Source organism: Notothenia rossii (genome assembly GCF_949606895.1).
Source record: "Notothenia rossii genome assembly, chromosome: 4".
NCBI classification, from domain to species: Eukaryota; Metazoa; Chordata; class Actinopteri; order Perciformes; family Nototheniidae; genus Notothenia; species Notothenia rossii.
In genome coordinates, this window is record NC_136902.1 from 30,616,616 (window position 1) to 30,635,861 (window position 19,246).

At 38.5% G+C, this 19,246-nt stretch overlaps 2 protein-coding genes across 9 annotated transcripts in view; one reads left to right on the forward strand and one right to left on the reverse strand.

The window, feature by feature from the left end:
* Positions 1–1,175: 1,175 nt before the first annotated feature.
* On the reverse strand, positions 1,176–4,624 carry LOC307038355 (uncharacterized protein). 6 transcript variants are annotated; one of them, XR_013807976.1, is made up of 5 exons: positions 4,266–4,612; positions 3,784–3,847; positions 3,065–3,220; positions 2,459–2,553; positions 1,176–1,966 (listed from the first exon to the last, which is right to left on the reverse strand). XR_013807976.1 is itself a non-coding variant. In XM_079679749.1 (5 exons), exons 3-5 carry the CDS (start codon positions 3,167–3,169, stop codon positions 1,526–1,528), a joined length of 606 nt encoding a protein of 201 aa, XP_079535875.1. In that variant the 5' UTR covers positions 3,170–3,220; positions 3,784–3,847; positions 4,541–4,624; the 3' UTR covers positions 1,176–1,525. The 6 variants fall into 6 exon arrangements, 4 of the variants coding, with proteins under 4 accessions (XP_079535875.1, XP_079535874.1, XP_079535873.1 ...); XM_079679749.1 differs by having other exon boundaries at positions 2,494–2,553; positions 4,541–4,624; XM_079679748.1 differs by having other exon boundaries at positions 2,494–2,553; positions 3,784–3,812; positions 4,541–4,621.
* A 2,603-nt stretch (positions 4,625–7,227) lies between these two features.
* The window catches only part of ptpn11b (protein tyrosine phosphatase non-receptor type 11b), a 48,236-nt gene continuing 36,217 nt past the window's right edge, over positions 7,228–19,246 (forward strand). For all 3 annotated transcript variants that reach the window (XM_079676405.1, XM_079676407.1, XM_079676406.1), the window contains exon 1: positions 7,228–7,359. In XM_079676405.1, the coding sequence (XP_079532531.1) occupies positions 7,346–7,359 (14 nt within the window). In that variant the 5' untranslated portion in view covers positions 7,228–7,345. The remainder of the gene's footprint in view (positions 7,360–19,246) is intronic.

Here is a 19,246-nt window from a genome sequence, read left to right on the forward strand (position 1 = left end):
GAGGGGACATCCTGGTTTCCATTCCCATGGGTGGGAGACTAGGCTTTGTGCTTTAGAGTCTTGTTGTCCCTCGTAGACTCAACAGGACATCAGTCTGCACGGTGATAAAAGTAACGATTCAGCGCATGAACTTTGTCACACCTTCCTCCCCTGCTTTAGTTTTACACATGATGTATTCTTCACATTATTTTGCAAACCCCCGTTTTGTTTAGGACATTTGTTTGATTTGTTGTGCGGTCTTTCAACAAATTTGCATATAAACATAAAAGAAATTATAGCATTTAAGTTTCAAGTCTGCTAATTACGGTAGCCAAAACATTAGGAGAAACGTGCTGCAGCTCAAGAAATTATGAAAATTTAAAAACACAGATGTGCTAACTTTATAGTTCCTGAACATCAACAAGCGCTCGGGTCCCTGTTTCTGTTGTGTTTAGCTTCCAGCAGCATTTTGTATTTGCAGCGCTTTTAGCAAACGCTGCGCATGTTTTGTCAAGTTGGTGAATGTTTTCTGAATGCTTGGAAATTGTTTCTTCCTTTGCATGTATTTTGGCACATTTGAGTTTTTTTTATTATGCTTCTATTTTTAAACTGCAGCACGTTTCTCCTAATGGAAATGTTTCGGTCAGTTGAAGCACGTTTGCATGCCAGCAAAAATGCCACTAAAATTATACAGGATCTGTTATCGAGGTAATGAGCTAAAACACATTGGCGTCGTCCTTTTCTTTCTTACTATTTTTCAAGATTAAACTCAATATTTTATCATCATTGTCTACTACACAAATCAATGCTTAAGAAACTCCATCACTTTTACATCCTGGTTGCTAAGAAAACACTCTCCCATACAGTGCTACTGTAGAGAGCTGACTTTAAGATATCATACCTTTAATGTTATTACATCATATCATTCTGGCCAAGGCACCATTTTGAATAGCACTCTTAAAACTACTGGGTTAAAAAATAACCCAATCATAACCCAGCTGCTGAGTCACTATAGGACAGAACACACGCTGGGTTGTCTTAACCCATGTGCTGGGCTGGATCATTTTAACCCATGTGCTGGGTTGTTTATTTGACCCAAGCTAGTGATTGAAATCAACTATATTGTTGGGCTAAATATAATATAATAATAATGTATAATAGTGTAATGAATTATCTCCAAACACACCGTATATATATATGTATAAAAAATGCATTTATTGATAATTTGAACAGCTTTGGCAAACCGCCAACTTTCCATTTCCACTATAAAAGAACAATGCATTTTAGCACAATACAAATTCAAAAAAATACTACATCCGTTTGAATTCCAACCCTTCGAATGGACAAGCTGCTGCCTCCAATCTGGTGTGCATACCGATTCTGATTCATACATACTGTAGCCTATATGTCACAGTGAATGTGAGAAATCAGACTAGGCAGAGGTGGAGGCCATGACAGCAAAGTGCAGTGGAAACAGACTTAGCAAATAAATCCTGACGTAACATGAAGCATGTGACTTAAACAGCTGAGGAGGATGTAACCTTCCTCACATTAATACATGAAACATGTCTTCCAAGTCCATCAACATTTCCACATTCTTCTCCCAACCTTTGAGGTTTGACTGGTGTTTTTTTTTTTTAAATGGCATCGCTTCACGAGCGGCTGAAGAAATCCTACAGTCCGGCATGTTCTTCAGTCCAAGGACTTTGGGGGAAAGCCTTTCACCATCCATTTGCAAGAGCACTTTCTGAATGAATTCATTGTAGTACCTTAGCTCTTTGGGGTAAGCCATGTTCAGTGTATAGATGACTCCCAGCATGATGGCCCAAGCTCGGGCAACAGATCCAATGTTGTCCAGAATGATTAGTCCTTCAACAAAAATCCCAACGTCGTCATAATGTCCAGGTTCTCCACCCTCCTTGTTGATGACATATATGCCCATGGTAGATTTCTGCAGGTCTCTGGTGACGTCATCTCCTTCGATGTCCTGTATATTTAAAGAAAAAACATGTATTTAGTCAATATATGTAATTTTAATGACATACTTTATCGTATACATTTTTTGTAATATTGCTCACATACCTATGAATCCCATAAAACAAAGCTGGTCATATTGTATATATTTCTGAATCAAACTAAATATGTGTGAGGTGTTTTTAAAGATTTACGTATAGGAACCAATAAGCTTGGTGCTGAGTGTCAGAAGTCAGAGAGGATTGACAGATGGACTAAGACATTGTTCATTATGGTCTTTCCATTGGACAATAAGAAAAATAATGAATAAAGCCAACCTCATCGTATAAAGAACCAAGCTGATGGTTTGAAATGCTTTAGTCTGTTGATGAGTATCAACATTCATATACATATTCTCAACCTTCATGCTCCTTATAAGGTAAAACATAATTATCTAAAATTGATGCCTGACACTAGGATCTTAAAACACTACATGTGACTGACAAATGCAATTACAGTGAGTCACCATATACTCCCGAATGAGATGACCATCGTCCTCACCAAGGTGGATGCAAAGTGCTTGAGGATTGCTTCCCTTTTAAGGTTAACATCACTTGTTGCCTGTGTAAAAAAATTAAAATTATAAAAATATTTCTAAATACATCAATAATAACAAAATTGTCTATAAATTGTAGAAGATTTACAACCTGTAGTAACCTAAATATACAATATATATTACAAATTCTACTCATCCAGGGACTTTTTACCAAGAGCAACGCTCTGTTCTTCACGTTCACACCTGGAATCTGCCTAGTACAACCACAGTCTGATCTGTTGGCCACTGAGGATTAAGTGGCTTGCTCAAGGCAGGTTCTGCTTTTTCACTTTCCCCACCTGGGGATTGCATTTTCACCTTTCCAGTCACAAGCCTGCTTCTCTAACCAGTATGCCACTATTGCCTTATTAAGATCAGATTTGCTTAGAAATGTGTTTTGCATTCTTGCACCTGGCAAGTAATCCAGGCTGCTGTGAGGCAAATGGGGCTCTATATGGTACTGGACAGGTACATTTCGTAAAATTGCTCCATAGAGTATATGACAATTTGTATAAAACAGTGTATACACACATTTACCTTTTGCAAGATCGCCAGATGTTTGGCTAGTTTCTGGCCAACAACTCCTCCATTCTTCTGGAAGACAGATGTCAGCTGAGGTAGATGGCTGTCCAACTGCGCCATGAAGGCTGTTTCAAGTGGGATAGTTATTATGCGCTGGAATTCAGCATATATCTGTTATGTAAAAACAAAACGACAGAAGACAAAGAGCACATTCAGACATTGGTGTAATGATATTTTGTATCTGCTATGTAATTAAAGGATAGATTCTGATTTTGACCTCCTCATTAACCAAGTCCTTGATAAAATGTGTATTGGTGTACAGTGTGTTCTAACCAGTATTTCTATTAATCTAAGGTAATTGCAAGGAATCAGAACTAGACCTGTAAGCTGGTTGTTTAAACCTTGCTAATACTTTTTTTTAATTGACAATGGGTAAAATGTTGAGTTATAAAGTGAAAACCCCAATTCCAACAGCAGCTGTTTTCTTCAGACAATCAAACAGACAGTTAGAGAATAGCTGCTGAAGAAAGCGGAACATTGAGCAGCTAAAGAGCCAAATACTTTACTAAGGAGTTGGTGCAGAGCATAAACAGAGCTAAAAGATAGTGAATATTGGACTTATCAGATGGACAGAAACACCATTTCAAATGTATGATCATGTTGCTCTGTATCAGCTCGATGTGCACAGTACAGGCATTTCACCATACATTCACCATGTGAAATATATAACTTACCTCATCAATATGGATGAGTGAGTAAGGTTCTGTTCCACATCACACCAACATCAGATAGCAAAACCTGCAATAAAAATAAAGATGAGCAGAAATTAAAACTAATAATAATGGTAAATGAAAAAAGGTAATTGATTGCCAATGATTACTAACTTGTGTTAGGCCAATGACTCAAAATCCTCCTTTGTGATAAACAATGTAACTTTTTTTTTTTGATGGAACCTTTTAAAAAGTGAGCTGTGTGTGTGTGTGTGTGTGTGTGTGTGTGTGTGTGTGTGTGTGTGTGTGTGTGTGTGTGTGTGTGTGTGTGTGTGTGTGTGTGTGTGTGTGTGTTGCATGCATATAGCAGCCGCGTGTGTATAAACTGCCCCGCCCCCTCGCACACAGACGGGGGAGAGTTCTCCCTTACCAACGTGATTTCACATGTTTAGTTGTGTCCTATATTACCACAATGATAAGAACAAGTTAAAAAGAAACATTCTTACAGCCGGTCAGGAACACAGTAGGAATGGCCAGTATATAAGCCAGGGCAGCGGGGAAGGTGAAGCCACAAAAAAAAGCATAGTAACAGGCAGTTAACATTCAACTTGTATTATCCACAAACTAATAAGAAAGTCTAACAAGACAAAGATTGGATTTATCACGTATTTCATTTGAAAGCAGTATCAAGTTATCTTATAATGTTAATGTTGCATGTTACACTTCAATTAGGTTACTTAAACATTACTACACAACTAAGCTAGGTTAACAGTAGGCTAACCGTTAGCTAGCTGCTGTAGGCTGTAGGCCTATGTTAACGGTCACGACAGCGGAGCTACGCAGGCAGCTGAGTCCGGTCCTTCAGATTCCGAATGGAAAATGGAGGGAAAAGTGGCGGGCTGCTTGTGTATGCACATGCGCAGACAGGACAGTATATGTGGTAATTAAATTGTACTTATTTTTTCTAATTAGGCTACTTTTAAATGAAGGAAATTAGCTAATTTTAAACAGTGACAATATATGTTAAGATTAATTAAAAAAGATAAGACGGAAGCAATAACACATTCAAATATATTAAAAAAGGCTATATTAAAACATGTAACATCTAAAAGGGGTCATAATCAGTTTTTTCAATGTGTTTTGATGTGAGAAATGACAAAAAAGATGGTTCCAGAATGATTCAGAAGTGGGAAAGTGAATAAAGCAACCTCTGGGTTAAAAATAACCCAGGCAGGTGTTCAACTGCAATTGAAGCCCTAATAACCCCTTTGACCCAGCATGAACAACCCACCAGTGTGTTTACAGTACCCAAATAACCCATAATTATGACCCAGCCAAATCAACCAAGCAATGTGTTTATAGAAATAACCCAGCATTTTTTACAGTGTTTAAATTCAATCCCCCTCCCTACACAACCACACTAAAAAAAACTTTGATTGACCTTTTTGCAGACAGAAGCCAAAATGATCTAATTTCCAAAAACTATTTCATAAAGTATGTATATTTAGGTGCAGTATAATAACGGTTTTCCTATAATTATTTTTTTTAAACAACACAAGATATACAAAGGGTATCCAAAGCAGCTTATAAACGGTAATGACTTTGTTTTCTCAGTCTTGTATCAATCACGTTTAGTAGGCTATTAAACACTAAATGTGCACTCAGTGTTACTCCAATATTTTGCTTTTTCTCAACCTCATCAATTCCACTTTCTATCGATCGGAGAGTAAAGCCCTCCCATTGTGCGACAGGATCATTTAAAGTGCCCACCAGACCAAAACAATAAAGCCTATGTTCAAACCCATGTATCCTGCCTGGAGCACAGTTCATTTGGCGGAGAAAACAACACTTAGACTCTGGCAGCAGAAATGCTACACAGAGATCGAAATTCCCTTCTCCATCATCTTAGGGTTTGTCTGTAGGCTGCAGCAGCACTCTGGGTCAAACAGTGGAAAAGTAAATCCATAGATGTGAAGCCTGTGAGCGCACAGACAATTGCATAAGCCCCTCCATCCCCCAGTAGATTAACCTCCACTGATAACCATAGGATTCAGAGCTGGAAGGCTGTCCCATCATGAGGGTATAACTGAATAGGAGGTATATATTTTTAGACTTGCTTTACCTCTCACAAGACAATAGCAGGAATGTACAATAGCAAAGCACCGCACAAGTACATTATATTGTTCCGTTCGAATAATTTAACCACTATAAGACTTTCTAATATTTTTTCTTTCTCATTGTAAAATGTTTTTATTTTGGATTGCCTACCGGTTTGCCCTGTTGTTTTGACACATATCTGGATTTACAGTTGAGTATAAAGACTTACCTGTTATGTCCTTTTATGGCGTTTAAGTAACTACTATTGCATCATTGGACACAAAAGACCTGAATGGGAAATAAAATGTTTGTTAAATAACAAAACAAATAACAAAACAATCTTTGTTTTTCAGTACCGTTAACCACAAGAAGACATGTGTATGACTTCTTGATAGAGGTGAGTATATGAGTAAAAAGTGTATAACATTGGGTTTATTGATTAAATATTAAAAAGGGAATATGATTTGATTGATGAGATATGGCTGTACATTTTTTCTGGTAGTCTTGTTTTGTGTCTTACGAACACTTTTTGAATGGTAAAAACACTAATGTACTTTCATCCAAAGGAACTTTAACTGAAAAAATAAGCAGTTTGCTAACACTACCCTGCTGCTTTGTCATTGGGTTGCCAGCAATATCATAATATATACTTATAATGGAGTTGTTTCATTTTTGCTTCCAATAATAGCACTACAATACTTTTAGCTCAAGCAGATTCCATTCCTCCACGTCCCATAATGGGCAGCAGCTGATCAACAAGGCTGTGTAGATTTGGCTCATTAATTAATGAACAGTTAGCCTGTACAGTAACAGGTGTGCAGTGGGGTGTGCCCCTGCTTTCAGCTTCCATTGTGACTCAGACGATTATTAGTGAGGAGTCAACCTTCTATTCATTGGATTTGTTTTTTCAACTGTATATTCTTTATGAAGCCTCCTTCATAAACCTAAATATGCCATGGAACTTTAACAATGTTCCCTTAAGATGCATCAAGTTAGCTGGGTTTAGTCAGAACTGGACAGGAAAAGAAGCTTGATTGTCAAAATAAAAGTAATACACTTTTTAAATAACCTTTTAAAGGTGATAATGGGTTAAAACAAGATGTTGTGCTATAAAAACACCACTGAATTGTTATGTTAGTTTTGATTTTACTAAAAAGCCAAGCCAAATAATTGATAATAATTTTCTCACATCCTTTTTTTTACCACTTCAAAACAAAGAAACATCATCTTAAAATACATCAAAATAAAGATTCCTGTGCAGACGCCTTAATATAAAAACATTCATTTGATAATGATCATGAAAATGATCTCTTTATCTTTGTGATATTTTTTTTTAGACGAGGCTTTGTTTTGAAGGCATTAACCGGAAACGGTGTCAGTAGTCATGTGTAGCTCTTCGCACAGGTTCCACAGCTCTCACTCTTCACAGCGACTCGGCAGAGGCTAAAGGGAAACGTTTGTGGACACTTGACAGCTTCCAGAGACTGCTATGACATCTCGCAGGTAAAGTCGCGTTACTTTTCTAGACTTTCATTATTAAAACCTTCATTTTGAAAAACCTCTCCACACTGCACGAGCCGCCAGAGGCTGTCCTGGCGAGACTGAAGTGAGGCTCCTGGAGAGAGAAAAGAAGGGCACCTCAACTTTTCTCCAGTCAGACCCCTGTGAGAGACGCACTTATATTTAAACTTCACTTAAAGAATATATTAAATGTTTGCCGGTTAAATTAGGAAATAGCACAGAGCTACACTATATTTGCTAAACGTGTGGTGACAAATTAAAGCGGAGACGCGCTGCAGAGTTAACTTACAGTTTAAAAAACCTGCGTCAAGTTTTCATGACTTGCATTTATGAGTCATGTGAGTTATTATTGAGTAGCATCTAAGTCAGAGAAGTTCAACTAAATGTGTCTACCTTATTGTCGTGCATCCTACACATTTGTATCCTCACTTTTCTTTTCTACTACTAGGTTTGTTCGGTCTGCCCTTTCTCTTTGTTTCTCTTCGTGCACAGTGCAGGAAATTGGCTTAAAGCTTCCTGTGAATCCAAGCACTGAAATGGTTTTATAGTAAACATGCAACACATTTCCATAAGTGCATATCAACAAAGGTTTCACTAATGTATTGCCAAGAACCACAACATTAAGTTTCAATGTTATTAGTTACTGTTCCTTTAAACAAAACCTTTATTAATGCTTTATTTATAAACATACTAAACTTCTGTTGTATACTTGTACAAAATGTATACTTTTAGTCCTGGCATGAATGTGATGTGGCTTCACTCTGAGAGCTTTGGTAGTGTGAATACAATGTATATTTATTCTTACAATAACTCATTATTCTTCCTTTATATTATTAACCTCGAGTGCGTCTGTGGGCTTTTTGTAGATCTCCCTGAAACATTGACCCGCTTAGTGTGAGGAATTAGGAGCTGTGATGAACAGCATAAACATGAGTAGATAAGTGTACATGTAGTTATGTAGACTTACCATTATTTGTTTATATAATGTCAGATTATTCTTTCTAGGTGGTTTCCAGCGAGTAACCCGAGACATGACTAAGTAAAGTTATCATAATAGAAATTTGTTTTGTTGGTGTCGTTTGCTGTGGTATGTGATTTTTGCAGTAAAATACACACATTTACACAGTGGTGTAAAGCACACACTTTATTAATGGTATAAAACAACTGGTGCAGATTTCTATGCAAGGTGACCTCATAAATGTTGACTCCAGCTATCGCCTTGTCTCTTGTACATTATGGCTGTTTTGGACTCATGAAAAATGCAATGTCAGCAATCAGGGAGTTTATAGTTGATACAAATAGCATGATATGGGTGGAAAAGATTGCACATGTGTTGTGCCAGGGTGACATGTGACTGTTGTGTCCTGTATGCCTCTTAAAAGTTGTGATGGTGTAATGATATCGAGTTTAAAGAGCCATTCTACTGATTTTAATATAATCTTCACAAAACACAAAGTCATTTATTTCTGTGATGCTTCGTAGAATGCTAACTTGAAATTGTTTTCACAATAGAGTCTCAAAAGGTATGTCTTAGACCAGGGGTCTGCAACCTTTTTGACCAAAAGAGCCATTTTGCTCCTTTTTCCCAAACATTTTTTTGTCTGGAGCCGCAAAACATATTTCATAGCTTGATAGCTAATAAAGTTGTATTTATTGTTATAGCAGACAAAAACTACAGTTTTCTTTGCATTTATTAGGCTATTTATTACATTATATAAAACTGTTAACCTCTAATAAGAAACAAAGAACTCCTATAAGGAAAATTAAAAATAATACGCAGGCCTACTTTGAAATAAATTAAACACAGCACTTGGGGAGTCCTCTGCACATTTGAAGGAAAAAAAATATTATTAAAATGGGCCCACTTTCAAATAAATAAAACATATAGCTGCACCCTAAAAAAAGTTAAATGTAGGGTAGGTAAGAATGGAGAAACCAGCTCGAGTGCGCTAGAATTTGAAAATACACAACCGGAAAAAATATGCCTCTTCCTTCAGACTTTCTTACAGAGCCCCTCCTCTAACACACACGAACGCAAACATGACCAATGAGGGCACGAGATAAGTTTGTGCACAGATGGAAGGCTGACAGGCAGGTAGGCCATCCAATCATTTTAGCCGGGCCGGCTAAAATGCCGTGCTTTTTACAGCGCTACGGCTTCCAGAGATTAATTTGTTTATGTATTTATTGTCAAAGCATTTAATATATTCATTGCTATCGGGACGTTAAGAGCATTCCATGGAATATAACAAAAAGTGTTTTCTGAAATAAATTACATACCTCATTGAATTATGACTGAAGATCGTCAGCTGTCTTCCTCTCCCGTGATACGTAAAGGCTGCAGCACCTTTGACAACTTCTCTCTACATATCAAACATACCGGTAAACCAGCATCGTTTGCTGTGAAAGCATATAACTCTCTCCACGCAGAATTTAATTCCTGTGTTCCTCCGATACTTTTCTTTGATTTATCCATAGTTCGCTCATCGAGCCTGGGGTCAGGTTATTCACCCGCAGGAAAAGGCGCTCGCGCGGGACCGTAGCAGGATGTGACGCATATTTTAGTTGAACTAATTAAAACCGTTTTGTTTTTTATTGATGTGTCACAGTATCACCTCAAAATACAAGATACGAAACATTTTCAACCATGTAACAAAATATAAATAGTCCTACAAATACTTTTATTTGAGTTCCTTCTTATTTTTGTCTAAGCTCAAGGGAGCCAGAGGGGGGGGCTTAAAGGGCCGCATGCGGCCCGTGGGCCGCGGGTTGCCGACCCCTGTCTTAGACAGTAATATTGTAACTTGTAAATCCTTGTAAACCTAGTCCAGTTGCTGCTTATTCATCAGACGATTGCAAGGATGTTGGGGAGTCCTTTCCGTTTGATGGTTCAGTTAACTAATGCAATAGACAATTTGGGTAATCACCTTAAACTTCTCATTTCACTTTTATTTTCACTTCCAAATATTGAATTTGGGTAAATGACCGGACTTAAAAGCTGTCGACTCGCTAGCAGGACCTACTGATGTGAATGTTGGTCTAGTGTTGCTTTCTTATCTGAAATAGCAATAGTACCCTTTTAAAAGAAATCAAAATGAGCGTGTATGCTGCTTTTTATAACGTTAGAGCTATAAAAAAACAAATAGTTGCCAATAAGAGTATGCATTTCTGCCTCTTTTCTGGGAATGAATGCCGATTGTAGCCTTTCCCACTTAAGACAAAGCCAGGTGTGAGTGGGTTTTAGCAGGGTTTTTCCAAACTGGAACATTAATAAGACCAGTGAGTAAAATGTGTTGAGAAGTGATAGGAATATTGGTTAAAGAACATTGACTATTAGTGCCACAATTCCTCACTTTATGAAATCTATTTCTAGGAAATGTAGCCTTAAATTGGTAACCATTGATCAAAAACCCTTGTGAGTTGACAGAAGCCACCAGCAGGCTACGATCCGAGATAGTGGGAAAACACTGAGACAGAGTTTGAAGTTGTTTTCATCTCAGCCGGTTTCCATGGTTCGTCACCGGCAGAAACACATAGGACTGTTGCTCTGTGGCTCGTTCTCTACTTCCTGAGCTGAAATACCACAGGGGAACAATGTTACATGGCGTGCCATGTCGATCAGACAGACCTGCTCTCCTGTTGATAACAGAATCACTCTCCAGCTCATGAGGGTTTTTTAGATCATTATTCTCATAGTCAATATTATTTGAAGGAACCATTTGGAATGTCCCTTATTGTTTTAGTACCATGACAGAGTTCAGAGTAACGCTGTGATAAACGGGAATCTCTCACATTGCTGATTCTTTTTTATTTCGCCAGTTGATTGTGTGTAGTATATCAAACTTTCCACTATTGGAAATCACCTCTGCCCCCCACTTTGTTTATAGAGAAGACCTCATCTGTCACTGAAAGTCATTTGACCAGCGGAGAGCAGTGAGTCAGTGTTGTGGATAAGCCGACAGGAAAACAACAGCCATGTGGGGGAATGAGATAGCACGGCAACATTTCCACGAGTGCTCCGAACTACTGTCAGGGTTTCGTTTCACATTTTATTCAGACGCAAAACAATACAGATAGTGTAGAAACAGAACTAGAGGTGAAAAAGTCAAAAAAGGGGTTAAAATAAAATGGTGTAAAAGTACTAAACTAGTAGCATTAAAAGTACCAACAATAAAGGTACTTATTATGCATAATAGCACATTTCATAATCATACAATTCAATTTATTGTTATAATTAGTGATGCAAAGTAAAGGTGACGTTTATTTGACTTACTTTGGGCAGCTTAACCTACAATAATATATAATAAAATACGAAATGATTTGATATTTATTATCCGTATCTCTAAACTAGCTAGTAACCAAAGCTGTTAAATACATGAAGTTGGGTCAAATATGTACTCTTAGCCTCTAAATTGTTATAGAATATAAGTTTAAAGTAGCATAAAGTGAAAAATACTCAAGTGAATAAGTTATTCTTAAGTATAGTACTTGAGCAAATGTACTTTTTCAACCACTGGACACAACAATAAAGTCTTTCTCAGCCCTACTTTGGATCTTGAAATAGCACTTAATGCTAATGAGGTCAAGGGTCAAAAGTGTTTGAAAAGGTATAAAGGCTCTTCCAGGTTTCTGTAGGAAACGTTGATTTGATCATTTCAGAACTAAACCCAGTTCCCGGTTAATACTGTCATGCCTACTGTTCTTTGAATATTCAAGTCACGCTCATTTCACTTCAGGGAGAAGTACAATGGTCTCGCTAGCTTTGGCTGCTAATACAAATACTAACTTCTCTTTGCCGACATATTATCGCCTATGGCTTCTTTTTTACAGGAAGAAGTACTCAAATTGTACCTGCTTATTTCTCTACATCACGGGAGTGTCACTACTTTAATGGTATACATATTACTTTTTTATTGCGATTTAAAGTTATCCTACTGTTACAGAAAATAATGGCAAATGTGGAATAAAATACACCGAATGTATTTTGAATTAGTCTTTTAAGTCTTCAATTTCTGCAGAAAAGCTCATTCAATTCAATGTTTTTTCCATCAACACATTCAATCTAGTAAGCCCTTAGTTTTGCATAGTCAAATGAGATGCGGAGAATCTTAGCAAAATATCATCATGCAAATGTATGATGCATTTGCTTTTAATACTAAGATTGCATTTGGTAACATTTTCCTGTGATGCATGGGAAATGGACTAACTGAACCACAGCTGTAATGTGCTAATGGAAAGACGGTTGTTTAAAGTGCCTTTTAAGTGGAAAAAAGAGAGCCTATAAAACATTATTCACAAAATGCAAATATGACCTCTTAGTGAGAAGCATTAGTTTAATGTCAAACATACTGCTTTTCTGCCAATTCATCACTCTATACAAATTGAAAAGGGGATTATTCCATCATTTTAATCTTTTGCCTGCTGATACATTTTGCAATAAAATTGCAGAGTGCTATGTTAAAGAGAGACAATTATGAAGACTTTTTAAGTGATCGGTCTGTATCCTCAATTTCTTTCTGTCGTGTTTGAACTACTTTCTGCTTCCCACCAAGTTGAACTTTCTTGTTGTCTGTTTAAAAAAAGGTTGGATGTGTCTGTGAAGTAGTTATTTATTAACCATTAATGCCCAGAGCCACTTTGACTCTGTGTTTGATAAGTACTGTTGACTCCATGTAAAGTCACAAACTATGGATACCCTGTGCTATTAGCTGCTATCGTAGCACTAAAGAACTGCTTTCAAAGCTTTTCACCACTGGTCATATCATTGCCAGCGCTAATGATTTATTCGGCTTCTGCTTGCTGACACACTTTGCAAAACATTCGCAGTGATTGCCAGAGTTCTGCTATGTTGCCTTCCTGGTGCTACACAGAGTCAAGCATCTGGCAATGGGGGGTGTGCGAGTTTTGCACCTCATGTAAATAGCCCGGATCACCAGCCGGGCTAAAAATATCCGCGACATTGCCAAAACCCACACCCTGGGCTTGTCTGTGACCAATTTAGCCCGAGCAGGGGCTTTCATGCTGCGCTGCGGCTACTAAGTATATCACCTTTTTGTCAGCGGGCCTAGACATGCGCGCTTTAAATAGACAACCAGGGCTATATTGAACTTGAGACATTATGTAAGAGGATAGAGCGGTGGCTGGATGCACACCCCGTCTGTTTCTCCTCCACCAGGCCTAACCTGCAGCTCCCAGCTGCCTCCGTCTCTCCCACAGCACAACCTGTGTCTCGTCTCCCTTCCTGTCCACGTCTCTTCAGATAAAGCCAGGCGTTAGAAATCTCCTTGTCTTTGTTCTGTCTCTGTCTCTGTCTCTGTCTCCCTCTGCCCCAAGGCCAGTTGCAGGGAAATGGGGTACCTGTTGGTTATCAAAGCCAATCCTATTCTTGGAAAGCCCTGAGTCACTCCTGCAGTCATGATCTAAGGAGGGGGGGGGGAGGTACTTGGATGGGGAGGGCAAGCTGTTCAGTGTGTGTTAAAGACTTCTAAGAACATTGGCAGTAGTGCAGTACTACACAGACAAATGATTTGACGTGTAAAAAACTACACATATTTTTTGGGTTCTTTATCTGTTACAACACTCAAGAGGGGAGATGCTATAAATGGTCTTGACTTTTACAGTGTATTGTAGATTATTTAGACTATTGCGGGTTTCTTAATTTTTTGTTGAAAGAATGTTATGACCTACTCTATACTTTAAAATGTCAAAAACGTAAAAAAAATGTCTTATATATAGTTTGCCATGTAGACATGATTAGCTCCGAGTGAGTTTCATTATTATTGAGGTTTAATACAACCTAGGGGAAGAATCAGAAATTCTTAACAAAAAGAGAGATATTTGCAATTGATTCATTCTTTTTCAACTTATCTTTTCAATATGCATGTCAAGTTATGTATTGAACTATAGCATTCACAAAAAATAATAATAATCTAACTGACAACTGACATGAGATCATTGAAAGTACATCAACTGTTGAACGCTTCCAATGTTACTACATTTGGTTGACTTGACACCCGAACACTTCCAAACAAATGAGCAGTTCAATACTCTTTATCACCGGGTCCCAATAACCAGGCCATTTCTACAAGCGTTTCTTGGTGAGTGATGGCCCAAAGGTTAATCATTATACTGAGTAACACACACTGAAAGAGAAAGGGCAAATACATTTTGTCCTGCGCTGTGACAACACAGAGACCCAGATCACAAAATAATAGTTTCACTGCGAAATATCAAAAAAATGCTTCCAAGAAATCTATCCAAAGCCCTGCAGCCACGATTGCACAAGTGACATTTAGGGCAATGAGTTTCATAATTGAAAATAAAATGTCTTGTTTGAATGCCTTGTATTAAAAAACGTCTTACAGAGCATCCAAAATGTTTGTTGTCTTCACCAAGGTCTTATTTCACCGAAGATGTAACTGAATTACTAGCTTACTAGCTTCTTTCAACAATATTAATATTGTGTTTAACACATGCATTCTCATGCCCTGATCTTGCCAACTGTTAAAGGATTTACAATGTGCTTTACACTTTAGACTTTTCATATCTTCTCACAATTGTTTTAGGTCACTTTGTAGTTTACCTTGGGTAAGTTTAACGTGGCTTTACATTTCCAGCTGTTGTAGCTTTAGCGATGGCAATGTCTGGTGAATTGGTAGGAAGTCTTCCACTCATTCATGGTCCCCAGAGGATAATTCATTATGACTCTGGTGAAATCCTGACATTTCCTTTCGAACCACAATGGAGTTGACATTTTTCTTTTTTAAAGTGAAATGGCTTAAAAACATTTTACCATGAATGTTGGTGTTCATGTTCCCCTCAGGAAGAATGTATGTGACTTTGGTGATTGCCAAACTATTTATCATCAATCACAATTTCTGTGTCTTACCCTTTATCAACCACATTGGAAATATCCTTAGATTGTCACACAATCCAGAGGTCACGGTCAGGCTGTTAGACATTACTCTGCAGTCTACTATTGCCATGAATCTTTTCCTCTGCATTTCTTTTCAAATGTATCTGCAAGCTGCTAAATTAATACCCTAATAGCGTACTGCTGAATTGGCTGGATTGTGGGGGGTTTAGCTTTGGCTAGGGGCTAACTATGATCCGGTGTAACTACGCCACGTACGATTAGGTGTAATCTCCAGGCACGGGCAACACAGCTGTTGCATTTGGCCTCCGACAGGATAGGAGGCGGGACCTTGTAGCTGGCCCGGTCTGATCTGTGTCACAGCAAGAGAAAGCTCTAGAGCGGTGGTTCAGGTGGGGAGCCATTGCACAGCCGCTAGGCGTTACGGCTACAAAGGTGAGGGTGATGCGGAGAACAGAGGGTGGTCGGACCAGCCTGCCAGCGCCTGTCGCATGGGTCCGAGGTGGGGAATGAGGGGATGCAGGGGCCGACTGATAGTGTCGGGCGCTGGTATCAGGCCTGCTCACACTCACCAAATCCCAGATTAAAAAGCCCCCACCCCCTTGCTCTCCCTCCTGCAGTCTTTCCCTCTGTTTAACACTCTTACAAAGCACCCCCCCTTCTCTTTCGTTCACTGTCTTTGTCTCACTCTATCTAACCCAATAACACTTTTACAAGCTACCCCCTCCCCTCCGCCCTCCGCATCTCTATATCTCCCCTGCTCCCTCCCGCCTCTCCTGTGTAACAGTGCCCAGTGCTGGATTACTAAACTGTGAGGCAGCCCAAGCTAGGGGGCTGTGGCAGGCTTAGACCACAATGGTGAGGTAGGGCAAAAGCGATCCAAACTAAACTCAGCCACACGTTCTGCTGCTTTTAGGAAACCCCTCACAATTATTTGAACTCCTCCTTCTTCCGTTAATAATGCCTTTAAGAATACAGTACATAAATATAGCAGGTGAATGTAGAGGGGTATCCATTTGTAGAGAATTTCACTTCCGTGCATTGATGTGTGCTTGTTGGTGTTTCAGAATGTTTGGGATACAAATTTGGTCCAGTTTTAAAAAGGGTTAGGGTTTGCTTTTGCAAGTGGAGACAGGGTCCATCTCCACTCTGTAACCCTGACACAGTTGCTTCTGCTCGTGTGTGTCTGAAGCACTGCTCCACGGTGTGTGCCTGGTCCCAGCCCGTCTTCCATTGTTTGGACAATCTGACGAGTGACAGCACTGTGATGAGGGATTAGATATGGATTAGTGACACAAGGCATTCCTGCCCCACTATTATTATTTCTCCGTATGAATCTGTGTAGGATTAAAAACAATACCACAAGTAATCTGTCCACCATCTGACACACATGACATGTCAATGGCTCTCTAGTATATTACCATTGTTGTGAAGGGCTTTGACGGGAGGAACACATATTGTCAAATAAAAGAGAAAAAAACATGTTTTTAAAGTAATAATTGTCAGATAATACAGCTGTATACTTTTTCATCTGATAAGAATTTATTTTTGCTGGTATTGCAATTAGCAGTCCGTTTTGCGATTTCAATCAAATTCCTTTAAGCTTTTATATTGGAAAGTTTCTGATTTAAGTCTTGCCAGTTTAAATCTTAAGTCAACTAAGCTGCTTGTAGTTGACCAGCAATGTATCTTTGATACCTGAAACCATGATTATCATGTCAGATATCTTACCGTGGTCCAAAGCTATGCAAAATAAATGTTTCCTCACTGTAATCAGGAGGTCTTTTGAAGTCGGATCTTGTTTTGTGATACATAGAAATATATAAACGATAATAAAGCAGGAAAAAGGTGGCGTTATACACGATTTAGAAATGGGAAATAATTACACCAAGCAACTGCTATGCATTCTTCAGAATTCAATTTTTCAATGACAATACATCTCTTGATTCACTTTGAATACTGTGGATAATGCTTGTAACACTTTCTTTCCATCCTGATGAGTCATATCCTGTCTGTCCACAAACGCTCCGTCCTCAGCTCAACCGCTTCCAGCGAAATCTCTAACGTAACAGCGAGGGTCATGTCCTATTCACCCTGCGATCTAACGCACTAATCCTCTTGTAATTGGTTTGTATTTTTTATTTGTAAATTTCCTCCTATAATCTGCTTCCTGTGCTCGTAGAACGAGAGAAAGGGCAGCAGATAGGTTTTGCCCCCCCCCTCGGTGAGGAAAAGCAGGCCAGGTGGAGTCTGGGTCAGATGTCTGGTCTGTCCAATGGAGGTTCTCTGCTCATGCAGGCTGGACTTATATATTATATATCTAAATCAAGCAGACTTTGACATTTTACTAATCACTGGACTAATCCTGTTAGTTCACGAGTGAACCTTCAACAAAAAAGGATCCTTGATGATCCCAATGGAGAAGTGTTTTGCGCAATTTTGGTCGAAATTCTAATAAATATCTTAATGTCATAAACAAACCAAATCACACATTTAGCATTAGTAATGTGTGATATAGCTGTGTGCATGTAAATGTTCTGCAAAGGCTATAACCCCAAAGTTTCTCTCAGCCCGCCTGGAACATCTCCATTGGACTCCTTTGTTTACTTCCCCAACATAGTTACATCACCATGTAACACTCAAGCTTACCCAGCCGACTATCAGAGCAGACTGGGTGCTGGTTTCAGACAGAGGGTGAAAAGAGGTGCCCTCTTTAACATTAAAGTATGTCAACTTTTCACAGTAGGGGCACCAAATAGGAATATCATTCTGAAAAACTAGCATAGTAGGGCTTCTTTTTAATAACATATCTTTGTTTGGTACAGAAAAAATCCAAAACATATTCATTTAAAATACATGTTTTTATGATAATAAGAAGGATTTTGAAAAAACTATGAATCCCTCCAATATGATGAATCATGTTTCAATTGTGTAAAATGATCCATATTAGTTATATGCCTCTCCTTTGAGCATCATGACTGATTGTCTTGTGTCCTTAGCTCTTCACATGTTTCCTCGAAACACGTCAGGCAGCTTTATGATTGACAAGCAGTCAGTGTCCCTTTAATCCATCTGTTGAAACCAAAGTGATGCTTCATGTCCACACACGTACTTGTCTGACATTTACATTTTGCTCCCGAAAAAGGCAATTTCTATCCTTTTTCATTTATTTTCTGTAAATGTCAGTCCCAGCTCATTTATTCTAAGTCGTTCTGACACACAGAAACTCAATCTATTAACAATGAGAATGTCAGGCTAAGATATTGTTGTTGCTCAGTGTTTATATTTATGCTTTTGTGGTCATACGAGTTATTAAAGAAATGATTTGAAACTGCATTGTGTCCCATAATAGGAGATGAGATTGATCTTTTGTGTGCATTGGCTGCTCTGAAGTGATACAAGATCTGCTGAGCTGACACATGAGTCTTATTTTAATCTCACTGTCATGGGTGTGTGTCGTGAAGTGGACAAAAACAGAAAGGCCTAAATGCTAACCCACTGTTGAAGTTTTATTTTGAAGCTTGGAGATATTATCTCATCGGCATGAGCTTCATGAAGGCGCTCAGTGTCACCATCTGTCCGCTCTCCGCTGGGTTATATTCATCAATAATAAGCCTTTGTAATGTGTTGGGGTGCTGGTGAAAGGCTATGATTTAGGATGTGAAATGCCTGATTTCCATGACTCATTTGGTCTATATGTCACTTCCATTCTTGTTGAATCATTGACAGTAACCAGCTTTTTAATTTCCAAATCAAAAGTCAAGAGCGAAAAACTATTTTGGAATTTGTTAAGGATGTGGGGACTTCTTTTTTATTTAACATTTCAACATGTACCTTACATTTCTTATTTTAGTTTGATTTCGCATAGCAGAAAATAGATCAAAACATGAAGTGTTTTTTTATTTAGTTAAGTGATGAAATGCTTGTTATTCAGACATTCTCTATGTGTTGGCAGGTGAGGGTGAAGTAGTAATGTACAGCGCATTATAATATTAT

Excerpts from the sequence above, each read along its gene's own strand:
- LOC307038355 (XM_079679749.1), bottom strand. The coding sequence starts at position 3,169 with ATGGCGCAGTTGGACAGCCATCTACCTCAGCTGACATCTGTCTTCCAG. Across the intron at positions 2,554-3,064 it reads ATCTGGCGATCTTGCAAAAG|GCAACAAGTGATGTTAACCT; the intron begins GTAAATGTGTGT and ends TTTTTTACACAG. Across the intron at positions 1,967-2,493 it reads AGCACTTTGCATCCACCTTG|GACATCGAAGGAGATGACGT; the intron begins GTGAGGACGATG and ends TTAAATATACAG.